Below are 12,500 nucleotides of genomic sequence, written 5' to 3' on the forward strand. Positions count from 1 at the left end.
TAAACCTACCCATCACACACACACACACACACACACACACACACACACACACACACACACACACACACACTAACCCATAAACCTACCCATCACACACACACTCACACACACACACTAACCCATAAACCTACCCATCACACACACACACACACACACTAACCCATAAACCTACCCATCACACACACACACACACACACACACACACACACACACACACACACACACACTAACCCATAAACCTACCCATCACACACACACACACACACACACACTAACCCATAAACCTACCCATCACACACACACACTAACCCATAAACCTACCCATCACACACACACACACACACACACACACACTAACCCATAAACCTACCCATCACACACACACACACACACTAACCCATAAACCTACCCATCACACACACACACTAACCCATAAACCTACCCATCACACACACACACACACACACACACACACACTAACCATCACACACAACTTTCTGCATTTTTACATTATCAAAAAAAAAAAAAAGAAGAAGGAAAAAAAATGTTTAATCAATTTTCCTCGTCAGGACCAGCAAAAGTCCTCACAAATCTCAAGTTTTACTATTATTTTGGTCCTCAAAAGTACAGCGAAACACACACACACACACACACACACACAGGGTTGATATGAAGTGAGTGTAGCAAAGGTAATGATAAGAGCGCAGGACTTTAGTCAGAACATGTAAACCACTGAGGTAAAGTTCACTCTAATGACCAGGGGTGCGTTTCCCGAAAGCATCGTTGGCCAACTATGGTCGCAAGTTCATCGCAATGTCCATTGAACTCTATTGGTAACGAGGGAACTTGCGACCATAGTTGGCCAACGATGCTTTCGGGAAACGCACCCCAGATCGTGTTTATTTACTCATCATCATCATCATCATCATCATCATGAGTTTGCATATTCCCATCATCACAATTAAACTTTTCATTTCACTCTTTACTCAGTCATAAACACTATCTCGGTTTTCATATATATATATATATATATATACACACACACACACACACATACAATATATATACACACATACATACACACATTAATTGAAAGTTTTTTTTTTTTTTTTTTACAAAAATTGAGGGCTGGATTAACGTTACATTTAAAGTATTATTCAATTTTAAAAGTATTACAGAATAAAAGTCTTTCATGATGATGAATGAATGAATAATTCATTAAAGTTTCAACTTACCGTGTAAAACCCCAAAGAAACCGCGACGGTCACGATCCAGAACGGACTGGACCTCCTGAAATATGACGAGCTGTCACTTCTGGCCATGATGAAGATGATCAGTCAATAACCACTGAAACTGCACTAGTGTCTGCTCTCAGCAGCCCGTCAGTCACGGCACCGGAAATGACGCAACACATACGTCACAGAATTAAAGTCCCGCGTTCAGAACATATACTTTTATGTTCTGCAATAATACAAATTAAAATGTCACTGGAAAATATTCTTAAAAATACATTTAGAGGATCCGAGTAGCCAACTGTGACATAGCCTAATGTTAATATAACAAAAACTACCACAGTAATATCTGCACGAAAATAGAGGTTATGATCCAACACACTGTTGTGGATTCAATTATAAGTAAAGCTACATATAATATTAGAATGAAAGAAGCATTTCATTTGCCTAGTTTGAGTGCCGTGATATTTGTTTACCACAGTAAATTATAAATGCAGTGAACTTCATCATAAAAAAGGGGAAAAGGCGTGACAAGATCCATTTTTTATTACAAAAAGGTCTGTACATTTGCTGTGTCAGAGAAAAAACCTTAAATCACACAATAATCCAAGACTTACAACAAAATAATCAGTGTTATTCTCACACAATCTCTCAAATACTCTAAAACTAACTTCAAAAAACATTTCAAACACACTCGCGCAGTGATCAGCTCTATGACGTCAGCATTACGTGCCATTCAGGTGAAGTTAGAAGAAAAAAATAATTAAAATTAAAAAAAGAGAGAAAAAAAGACTTGAAAAACAAAAGGACACATCATTCAGCTGTCCGAAAATAATGACGTTCCTGATATCTCGCGACCTGGAGATCTGAACCGAGAAACTGATGAAGGAGATGATTAAAACACGAAGCGAAGTAAACAGCAGGACGACTTCCAGAGACACGTGACCGGAAACAGATACTAGTGTGAATGAAAGATCAACTCTAGAAGAGCGTTTGTTGAGTATAATGAGAAAGTGATTGACAATCCGATTGTTTGATTGACAGGCAGTGACGTCACACAGTTCAGGCTTCAAAGAAAGGAGGAAGAAAAAGAAGAAAAAAGAAAGAAGGGATGGAGGGAAAAAACTCAAACCTCTTTCTCTCTCTTTTAATTGTATTTCTAGAGGCAATTTGGCACAATCATGTTACAAAAGAGAGAAAAAGAGTTTGAAAAAGTATTTCTCATCTTAACACTGTATAAATCAATATAATATATTTATATTACATTAATTTACATGGTGAGTCAAATATCTGATTTCATAAGCAAAACGGTTACAATGTATACAAAATATCTATAAAAAACAGCGGCATGCCATCGCACACACGGGCAACACACACCTCAGATATTAGAAAACAGGCTATGTACAATTCCACACGTCTCGTCGTGTTTTCACAAAGGCCAAATGAGTTTTAACCAGCATCCCTCACACACACACACACACACACACACACACACACACACACACACACGCACACACTCTCTCGCAGAAGCCAGTGTTTGTCAGACGTGAAGAGTTGCGCTGATCACAACAGTGAAATCACACACACACACACACACACACACACACACACACACACACACACACACACACACACGCACGCACACACACACACAAGAGCTGCTGTAAAGCCAAAACAATCTCTGTTACTTTAATTTCCTATTATCACTGTAAAGCTGCTTTAAAACAATCTATATTGTTAAAAGCGCTAAATAAATGAAGGTGACTTGACACACACACACACACACACACACACTCTCTCTCACACTCACACACACACTCGAAGAATTGTATTAATTAGAATATAAATTGATCAATGATCAATGAAAATATAGCCATTTGCTTCAGCAAGTTATTCTACGGTTATAAGTGTGTGTGTGTGTGTGTGTGTGTGTGTGTGTGTGTGTGTGTGTGTGTTCACATATGAAGACATGAGATGATCTTGTGCTCAGCCATATAATGATATTTCATGAGATGAACTGAAGACTCTTTGTGATCATATGAGATATCAGTCGTGTGATGAACAGAGATCTGCTGTTCTAGTGTGTGTTTACATTAGAGGTGTGTATGAAGGTCACACACTCCTCCACCGGAGTGTGTGAGAAACCGGAGTTACGGCTGTCAGAGAAAACGAACGAGTTATTCAGCAGAACGACTCGCTTTATCTGAGGGAGACCTGACGACACACGGGGACCCTGAGAGTGATGTTACACAGAAACCAAAGAAGCAACAACAATACACACACACACACACACACACACTAACCCTGACCCCTAAACCTCCCCATCACACACACACACACTAACCCGTCCACAGTGACACGAGTCCCCATGAGTGTGTTTGCATTCAGGTTTAAGACCCCACCGGGATAGAAAAACATGTAAACTTACACTAACACTAACACACTCTCTCTCACACACACACACACACACACACACACACACACACACACACACATCTGGCTTCATCTCATTCACTGTGCTGCGGAGGGACTGATCGTCCTGTAGAAACACACACACACACACACCAGTGACATACTGTATAAAGCTCAATCTCAGAAAGGCGTTAATAAATAGTGTCTTCAGTCTGTGCTGGTAAAGTCAGTTGCTCTTGGCGTCCAGATTGACGAGCTGAAGCTCCGAGAGGCTATTGGTGCCGCTGGACTGACCAATCACCATCTGAGGAGACACACACACACACACACTTGGGTCAGATCATCAAACATCGACATCATCACACTCCAGGACCATCACAATCTGTCATCTGCACACACACACACACACACACACACACACACACACAGCTCATGTGTGACTGACGTCGACTGGAACCTCAAACCGGAGTGATTTCAAACACTTACAGTCACAGTTCTTCCGATCCTTTAGTCCAACACTGACAATCCATTGGTGTTACACATCTGATCATGTAATTCTTGAACTGAAAATGCTACTTTTAATGACTTCTGCAGTTTCAGAATTACCCCCCCCCACCCACCCCCGATATAATCCCTCACAACAGCACAGATCTGCAGAACAGGGGTCGCCTCGCTAATCAAGGGCTTCATTAGCGGCACCAGGTGTGCTAGAGCTAGAACACATGACACATCTGACCTGACGAGGTTTGATGAGCGTCACGTTTGACTGCATGTTAGAAATATGAGTTAGGAGAAGATTATCACCCTTCATAAACAAGGAACAGGAGACCGAGAGATAGCGAAGACACTGAATGTTCTTAGAGACACCGCTGGAAGCAGAGTTCGCAAGTTCAGAGTTAAAGGAACAGTGGTTGCTCTGCCTGGACGGGCAGGAGGAGGAAGCGATCAGCGGCTCGTATAACCCTGGAGTGACAGAAGACCTGCAGGAAGACCTGGTGACTCTGAGGTTCAGCTCGTACGCGTGCCAGAGCTCCAGCACGACACCACTGCTGACACAACAGCACAAGAAGAGCTCAAAATCATGCGAATAAGCCACGGAAGTTTTGGGATTCTGTTCTGTGGAGCGATGGAACAGAACTGGAGCTGTTCGTCCCTGTGGATCAGCGTGTGTGGAGGAGGAATGAAGCGTACGCTGTGAAGAACACGTCTACAGTTCAGCGTGTGGAGCTCGTGATGCTCTCGGCTGATGGATATCCTCCGGCTCTGGAAAACTGCAGCATGAGGAGGGAGAGATGGAGTCACTGAAGTATCAGGAGATCCTGGGAGAAACCGTCATGCCGTCAGTGAGGAAGCTGGAGCTCAGACCTTCAACAGGACAATGATCCCAAGCATTCCTCAGAGACCAGCAAGGCTCGGCTGCAGAAGAAGTCCTGGGAGACACAGTGACATCAGAGTCACATGACCTGAACCCCATAGAACATCTCTGGTGGGATTTGAAGAAGGCCAGGAATATTCCTGAACTGGAGGCGTTGCTCATGAGGAACGGGCTCAGATCCCTCAGAATAATTTATATGAGACATGCCACTTCCTCAATCCTCAATACAACTATATGAGGAAAACCCGTAACGGCAAAGATGGCGGTTGTATGCACATGTCCCGCCCCTCCCGCTGGAAAGCCAATCATCTGCTTTTAACAGTCAGCAGCTGACCACTAAGGAGCGAATGTACAGTGACGTGACATAACTGCCATATTCAACCTGTGCTTTCGCGCTGTGGCTGGCGCTGAGCCAAAGACGGACCCGCTCAGCGCTCGTCATAGGCTATATCACAACTGTTCAGTGTTTTAACCACATAATGTTTATTTTAGGTTTCAGACATTTAAATACATATAATTGTTTAAGTGCTTGGCACAACACCGGCATTATGGATAGAGACGTAAATGAAGTTTGGTGTCGTGAACGTGAACCCTTGCGCATGCGTAGTAAAGGTATAACCTGTGGGGAAAAAGGCGTTTTAAACCTTATTTTGGGGCAAAGTCATCAAACTTTTTCAGCGATTTTTATCATATTTTATTGCGGTTTCTATACATGCAGTTTTTATGTCCCGGTGACCAGTGAAAGTGCAGTTCTGACTCTCTGCCCATTCATTTAGATAGGAGCCTGGTCTTGTTAGTCCGAAATAGCTGCCCGGAGACGTTGCCAAGATGGCGGCCGAGTGGCACGACTTGCCTAAAAGGACTTTGGTTCTACTCAGTGCTAAAGATGCTTGCCATGAAGGGGGGGGAATAATTGTGAGACTGCAGAAGTCATTAAAAGTTGCATATTCAGTTCAGTTTGGGGAAACCACATGAAACATTTGTTGTGTTGAGCTATTTCACTTACTTTAGTTTGATTTGTTCATTGCAAACCGCTGAAAGTCTGTACATTTTGCCAATAAACCTGATTTGCAATGGGGGTTGAATAAGTTCGATTGCAACTACATATATATATATATATATACACACACACACTCACCTAAAGGATTATTAGGAACACATGTTCAATTTCTCATTAATGCAATTATCTAATCAACCAATCACATGGCAGTTGCTTCAATGCATTTAGGGGTGTGGTCCTGGTCAAGACAATCTCCTGAACTCCAAACTGAATGTCAGAATGGGAAAGAAAGGTGATTTAAGCAATTTTGAGCGTGGCATGGTTGTTGGTGCCAGACGGGCCGGTCTGAGTATTTCACAATCTGCTCAGTTACTGGGATTTTCACGCACAACCATTTCTAGGGTTTACAAAGAATGGTGTGAAAAGGGAGAAACATCCAGTATGCGGCAGTCCTGTGGGCGAAAATGCCTTGTTGATGCTAGAGGTCAGAGGAGAATGGGCCGACTGATTCAAGCTGATAGAAGAGCAACTTTGACTGAAATAACCACTCGTTACAACCGAGGTATGCAGCAAAGCATTTGTGAAGCCACAACACGCACAACCTTGAGGCGGATGGGCTACAACAGCAGAAGACCCCACCGGGTACCACTCATCTCCACTACAAATAGGAAAAAGAGGCTACAATTTGCACGAGCTCACCAAAATTGGACAGTTGAAGACTGGAAAAATGTTGCCTGGTCTGATGAGTCTCGATTTCTGTTGAGACATTCAGATGGTAGAGTCAGAATTTGGCGTAAACAGAATGAGAACATGGATCCATCATGCCTTGTTACCACTGTGCAGGCTGGTGGTGGTGGTGTAATGGTGTGGGGGATGTTTTCTTGGCACACTTTAGGCCCCTTAGTGCCAATTGGGCATCGTTTAAATGCCACGGCCTACCTGAGCATTGTTTCTGACCATGTCCATCCCTTTATGACCACCATGTACCCATCCTCTGATGGCTACTTCCAGCAGGATAATGCACCATGTCACAAAGCTCGAATCATTTCAAATTGGTTTCTTGAACATGACAATGAGTTCACTGTACTAAAATGGCCCCCACAGTCACCAGATCTCAACCCAATAGAGCATCTTTGGGATGTGGTGGAACGGGAGCTTCGTGCCCTGGATGTGCATCCCACAAATCTCCATCAACTGCAAGATGCTATCCTATCAATATGGGCCAACATTTCTAAAGAATGCTTTCAGCACCTTGTTGAATCAATGCCACGTAGAATTAAGGCAGTTCTGAAGGCGAAAGGGGGTCAAACACAGTATTAGTGTGGTGTTCCTAATAATCCTTTAGGTGAGTGTATATACACACACATACATACACATACATATACATATATATACAGTGCAATGCATAAGTTAATACACCCATGCTAAAGTTGACTAAAAAGAGGAATAAAAAATCATATTTTGGAAATTGAACTTAATGCCTTAATTTAAAAAATTAGGAAAAATCCAACCTTTTAGGACACCAATTTTCTTTGTGAATGAATAATGTATCGTAAATAAATAAATGTTCTTCCTTAAAATACAGGGTGCATAAGTGTGTACACCCCTATGTTAAATTCCCATAGAGGCAGGCAGATTTTTATTTTTAAGTATTTTTTTTTTATTAATTTTTAGGATACTATGCATCCTGATAAAGTTCCCTTGGCCTTTGGAATTAAAATAGCCCCACATCATCACATAGCCTTCACCACACCTAGAGATATGGCTTTAGCATGGGTGTATTAACTTATGCATTGCACTGTATATATATATATAATTTAAATTAAATTTTAATCTGATGAAAAATGTGTATTAATCATAAATATGAATATATGAATATTTATGAATACATTCATATTTAATAAATATAAATAAATTATAAATAAATATTGCCACAGAAACCCATTCTTAAAGTTGCAATGCATTCTGGGATTCTACACCAGAATTTGAACTTGGTTAAAATAAGATCAGCATGAGGTCAGCGTCTACAGTGCAGAACATCTAACGGTTCATTTTGCCCATTCATAAATCATATTTCCATGTGCAGATGAAGAATAACTGCTGGTCATTTATTTCTATCACTTCAAAACACGAGTGAAAGTGAAATCTCGAAGCAAAAGCAAACCTAATATTCTGTGTGTGTGAGTGTGTTAGGGTGTGAGACACGCGGTGCGTCTCAATGTTCACACTATCCATCCTGAACAGTGTGTGAGAATAAGTGTGTCCCAAAGTATAGTGTGTTGAAGAGTGTGTGCCAGAAGTCCCGGATGATCCACTATTCCCAGTGGATTTTCGAAGTGTGGATCCGTGCGAACTATAATAGCTAATATTACCCACAATCCACTGCAAAAAGTGTTAAAAAACTACAGAACATGGCAGATGTGCGCGACCGACGCTGAGAGGTTTAGATGAAGGTTTGAGTGACTAATCAAAGTTCATCCTGATAGAAAAATATGAATTTAAAGTTATCCGTTTTATAGTTCATCTGCAATAACAATGTGGACGTTTATAAAGATCCGTTTGACTTTTAAACGCATCATCATCATTATGCATTAATACGAGGAGAGTCTCCGCATGAAAGACCCGCGACTGCAGATCAACACTTCTCCCCGGTACAGCAGGAAGTGGAATTAAATCAAATGTGGAGGAGTTTCACTGTGAAAGATGATTGACAGGCCAGTTTACAGTGACTAATAGTTTTAGGGCGTAGTGTAAGTGTGTGAACATCAGTGTGTGTGCAGGACTGAAGTGCTCATGCATCATCACAGCGCCCCCTGCAGGCCACGGTGCATTAGTGCAGTGAGATGCATGCTGGGTAACGAGAGAATATTGAGAGTTTCACTTGTGAAGTGTTGATCTTGCCGTACTGGATGAAGCTGCACCGCTGAGACGGGAATCTGGACCGTTCCCTGAGGAGCCGTGAGGAACACCTGAGGAACACCACCTGAACACACACACACACAAACTTGTTTTTATCTCAGTAAGCTGGACTGACGCTATATTCTTCTAGAAACAAACTTTGTTCCATTATTTTCCTGTTATCTCTGTAAAGCTGCTTTGAAACACTCTGTGTTGTACAAAGTGCTATAGAAATAAAGACGACGACACACACACACACACACACACACTCTCTCTCTCTCTCTCTCTCTCTCTCTCTCTCTCTCTCTCTCACACACACACACACACACACTCACTGAATACTTTTATGATCATGTTATTGTGTTTTACACCACATGATTATGGTAAAATCATCACAGAAATGACAGTTATTTTCATTCGGTTATAACTTGTCAATTCAAAGATTCATTTAAAACAATACTACACTTTAAAATATTGAACTGATTATAATTAATCTCTGTGATCATTTCACCATTATCATGAGGTCTTTTATTTATTTTGTTCACCATGAAGTTAATAATTTTATTATATGTACCAAACTAAAACCTGTTCTGGCCAGTGCAGGGGATTGTGGGATTTAAAGTGAACGGCTGATATGAGTATTAGAGACCTGTAGGGGGCAGTGTAGTGCAGCTCATCTGAGCTGTGTGTGTGTGTGTGTGTGTGTGTGTGTGTGTGTGTGTGTGTGTGTGTGTGTGTGTGTGTGTGTGTGTGGAGTCGGAGTCCACCTGTGAAGCGTTTGATCTGCTGCGTATTGCTGAACTCAAACATCATCTTTAATTCTCGCGTGTGTTTCCATCTGGCGTTAAGTGTGTTTCACTCGATCTGATCACGCGTAGAGGAAGGAGACGCGCTCCCATGTTCTGTTCACTCTCACACACTTCTGCCCTGATGTTTCAGCAATGAAGACCTCAAGAAGCTTTTATGACAAGTTTTACGACAGTGATATCAAACGCTCATCGATGCTGGGTTTCAGGTACGGTGCGTTTCAGTGAGAAGTGTCTTCACAAAGGTCCTGTACACCAGAGAGATCAGACGCTACACACACCATGTGGACTACTGTACTACACACTACTGTACTACACACTACTGTACTACACACTACTGTACTACACACACACTACTGTACTACACACTACTGTACTACACACTACTGTCCTACACACAACTGTACTGTACTACACACTACTGTACTACACACTACTGTACTACACACTACTGTACTACACACTACTGTCCTACACACTACTGTACTACACACTACTGTACTACACACTACTGTACTACACACTACTGTACTACACACTACTGTACTACACACTACTGTACTACACACTACTGTACTACACACACACTACTGTACTACACACTACTGTACTACCGCTTTTTGACATTTTCTGCAATAAAAATCATTATTGTGATTACCCTGTCTGTCTGGTACATTTGTCTTGTAGACTGTATGTGTGTGTGTGTGTGTGTGTGTGTGTGTGTTTGTTTGTTTGTTTGTTTGTTTGTTTGTGTGTGTGTGTGTGTGAGATTTTTTATTAAATTTAATGCAGTTTATTGCAATGATTGTGTTTACATACATTATTACCAAAACATTTACCAAAACAAATAATGGCAAATACTGTAAAAAAATATAAAGTAGTATACAAGATATGTATAAAAGATAAGAATTGTGTTTTGGGACTGGGCTAGATACGGCTCAGGTGTGGCTGTGCTTCGGTTTAAGGCTGAGAATCGGTACTAATAATAAACCTGTTCTGTCTCAGGTCAGCTGTGGGGGAGTAGATGGCTGATATGGTTTATTAATGGCTGAGAATCAGCGCCACTATTAAAACCAGTTCTGGCCCAGTTCAGGGTCATTAATGGGCTAGTGTTGGGCCGAGTGCGGTCCATGTCTTCAGTCCGGATCTGGGCCGCTACAGGCCCGTCACTCTCTGCGGTGTGTGGGACGAGGAGAGGGGTTCTGAGGAACAGAGCTGGGCCAGATAAAATCTGTCTGTGTGCCTCACACACACACACACACACACACACACACACACACACACACACACACACACACACACACACACACACACACACACACACCTGTGTCCTGCGTCTGGGCGTGCGACACCGGCCCCTGTGAGAAGGCGTTGAGCACCAGACCTCCGTCTGCCAGCGTGGGACCCGACGCGTACATCACCGTGTGTGAGCTGGGATACATCATGTGACCCGCCATGGAGGTGGGCACCGACGTCGTGACGATGGTTGCCGGGAGACTGACCGTGGCTGAGAGAGAGAGAGAGAGAGCGAGAGAGAGAGAGAGAGTCACACACACACACACACTGAGCAGCAGGTGGCGCCGTCACACACACACACACATGATGAAGGTTCACCTGTGGACACCGTGTTCATCTCTGGACTGCTGTCAGCGCTGCTCGACTGGACCTGGATCTGCTGCGGCATCGGCCCGCCTGACACACACACACACACACACACACACACACACACACACGTCACATGAGCTGCTCATTTCCTGCAGCTCTGCAAGCAAACCAGATACTGATCAAACCGGACGTGTGTTTCACCAAACTAGAGATCAAACACCAGAGCGAATGACATTCATCTGATCCGCTCATGTCAATCTCGTTAACATCACTCTAATAAACACGATTAGAGAATCATTACTAAAATGATCCAATAAAAACAATAATCGTTATGTATTAGCTATAATATATATAAAAAATATAAATAATTGTCAATACATTAATATTTAATAAAATAATAATAATTAAAAATATATATATTTAAAAATAAATAAATAAATAAATAAACATACATTCTATATATAAATATTTCCATGGAAACACATTGTTTTAATTTCAATTTAATTTTAAACTCATGACATTTTTTATTACTATAATAAATATGAATGCATGAATGTATAGATTAATCCGGGGATCTTACAGCAGATTCGATTATAAAATATTGCAGCAAATGTGGTAATTTGAAACATGACTCCGCCCACTAGTGGGAGGAGCCAACTGTCCAAACGGGTGAATTTCCTGCCTTTAAACTTTTGAATGTTGCCTAATGTATAATGCGTATGAAAGAGCATCAGATTGACACACACACACACACACACACACACACCGGTAAGCGAGACGGCGGCGGGCAGCCGGAACACGGTCTGCGATCCCTGAGATCCTTGAGGAGCTGGTGTGAGTGTGTGTGAGCCGGACGAGTGCTGAAGCTGAGTCCCGGGAGCAAACGGAGAGCCTGGACACACACACACACACACACACACACACACACACACACACACACACACACACACACACACACACACACACACACACACACACACAAGAGAAAAGGACATTTATAATGTTAAAAAATATTCTGTTTCAAAGAAATGCTGTTCTTTTCAACATTCATCATACAAATCCTCATATTAGAGTGATTTCTGAAGGATCATGTGACACTGAAGACTGGAGTAATGATGCTGAACATTCAGCTTTGATCACAGGAATAAATTACACTTTACTATACAGGTGCT

General features: G+C 42.0%; 2 protein-coding genes across 4 annotated transcripts in view; both read right to left on the reverse strand.

Annotated features, from left to right (window-relative positions):
* The window catches only part of tmem254 (transmembrane protein 254), a 9,430-nt gene extending 8,029 nt beyond the window's left edge, over nucleotides 1–1,401 (reverse strand). The window contains exon 1 of the mRNA XM_079854850.1: nucleotides 1,236–1,401. Within this exon, the coding sequence (XP_079710976.1) occupies nucleotides 1,236–1,322 (87 nt within the window). The 5' untranslated portion in view covers nucleotides 1,323–1,401. The remainder of the gene's footprint in view (nucleotides 1–1,235) is intronic.
* A 361-nt stretch (nucleotides 1,402–1,762) lies between these two features.
* Nucleotides 1,763–12,500, reverse strand: part of srfb (serum response factor b) — a 42,113-nt gene continuing 31,375 nt past the window's right edge. Inside the window, exons 4-8 of one of the 3 annotated variants that reach the window (XM_079854829.1) lie at nucleotides 12,095–12,220; nucleotides 11,338–11,415; nucleotides 11,048–11,230; nucleotides 8,926–9,002; nucleotides 1,763–3,948 (exon numbers count right to left, since the gene is read on the reverse strand). In XM_079854829.1, the coding sequence (XP_079710955.1) occupies nucleotides 3,871–3,948; nucleotides 8,926–9,002; nucleotides 11,048–11,230; nucleotides 11,338–11,415; nucleotides 12,095–12,220 (542 nt within the window). In that variant the 3' untranslated portion in view covers nucleotides 1,763–3,870. Of the gene's footprint in view, nucleotides 3,949–8,900; nucleotides 9,003–11,047; nucleotides 11,231–11,337; nucleotides 11,416–12,094; nucleotides 12,221–12,500 lie in introns of all 3 variants that reach the window. The other 2 variants (XM_079854830.1, XM_079854831.1) reach the window with 2 other exon arrangements.

The sequence above is a fragment of the Squalius cephalus genome (assembly GCF_949319135.1).
Source record: "Squalius cephalus genome assembly, chromosome: 21".
In the NCBI taxonomy this organism is placed as follows: Eukaryota; Metazoa; Chordata; class Actinopteri; order Cypriniformes; family Leuciscidae; genus Squalius; species Squalius cephalus.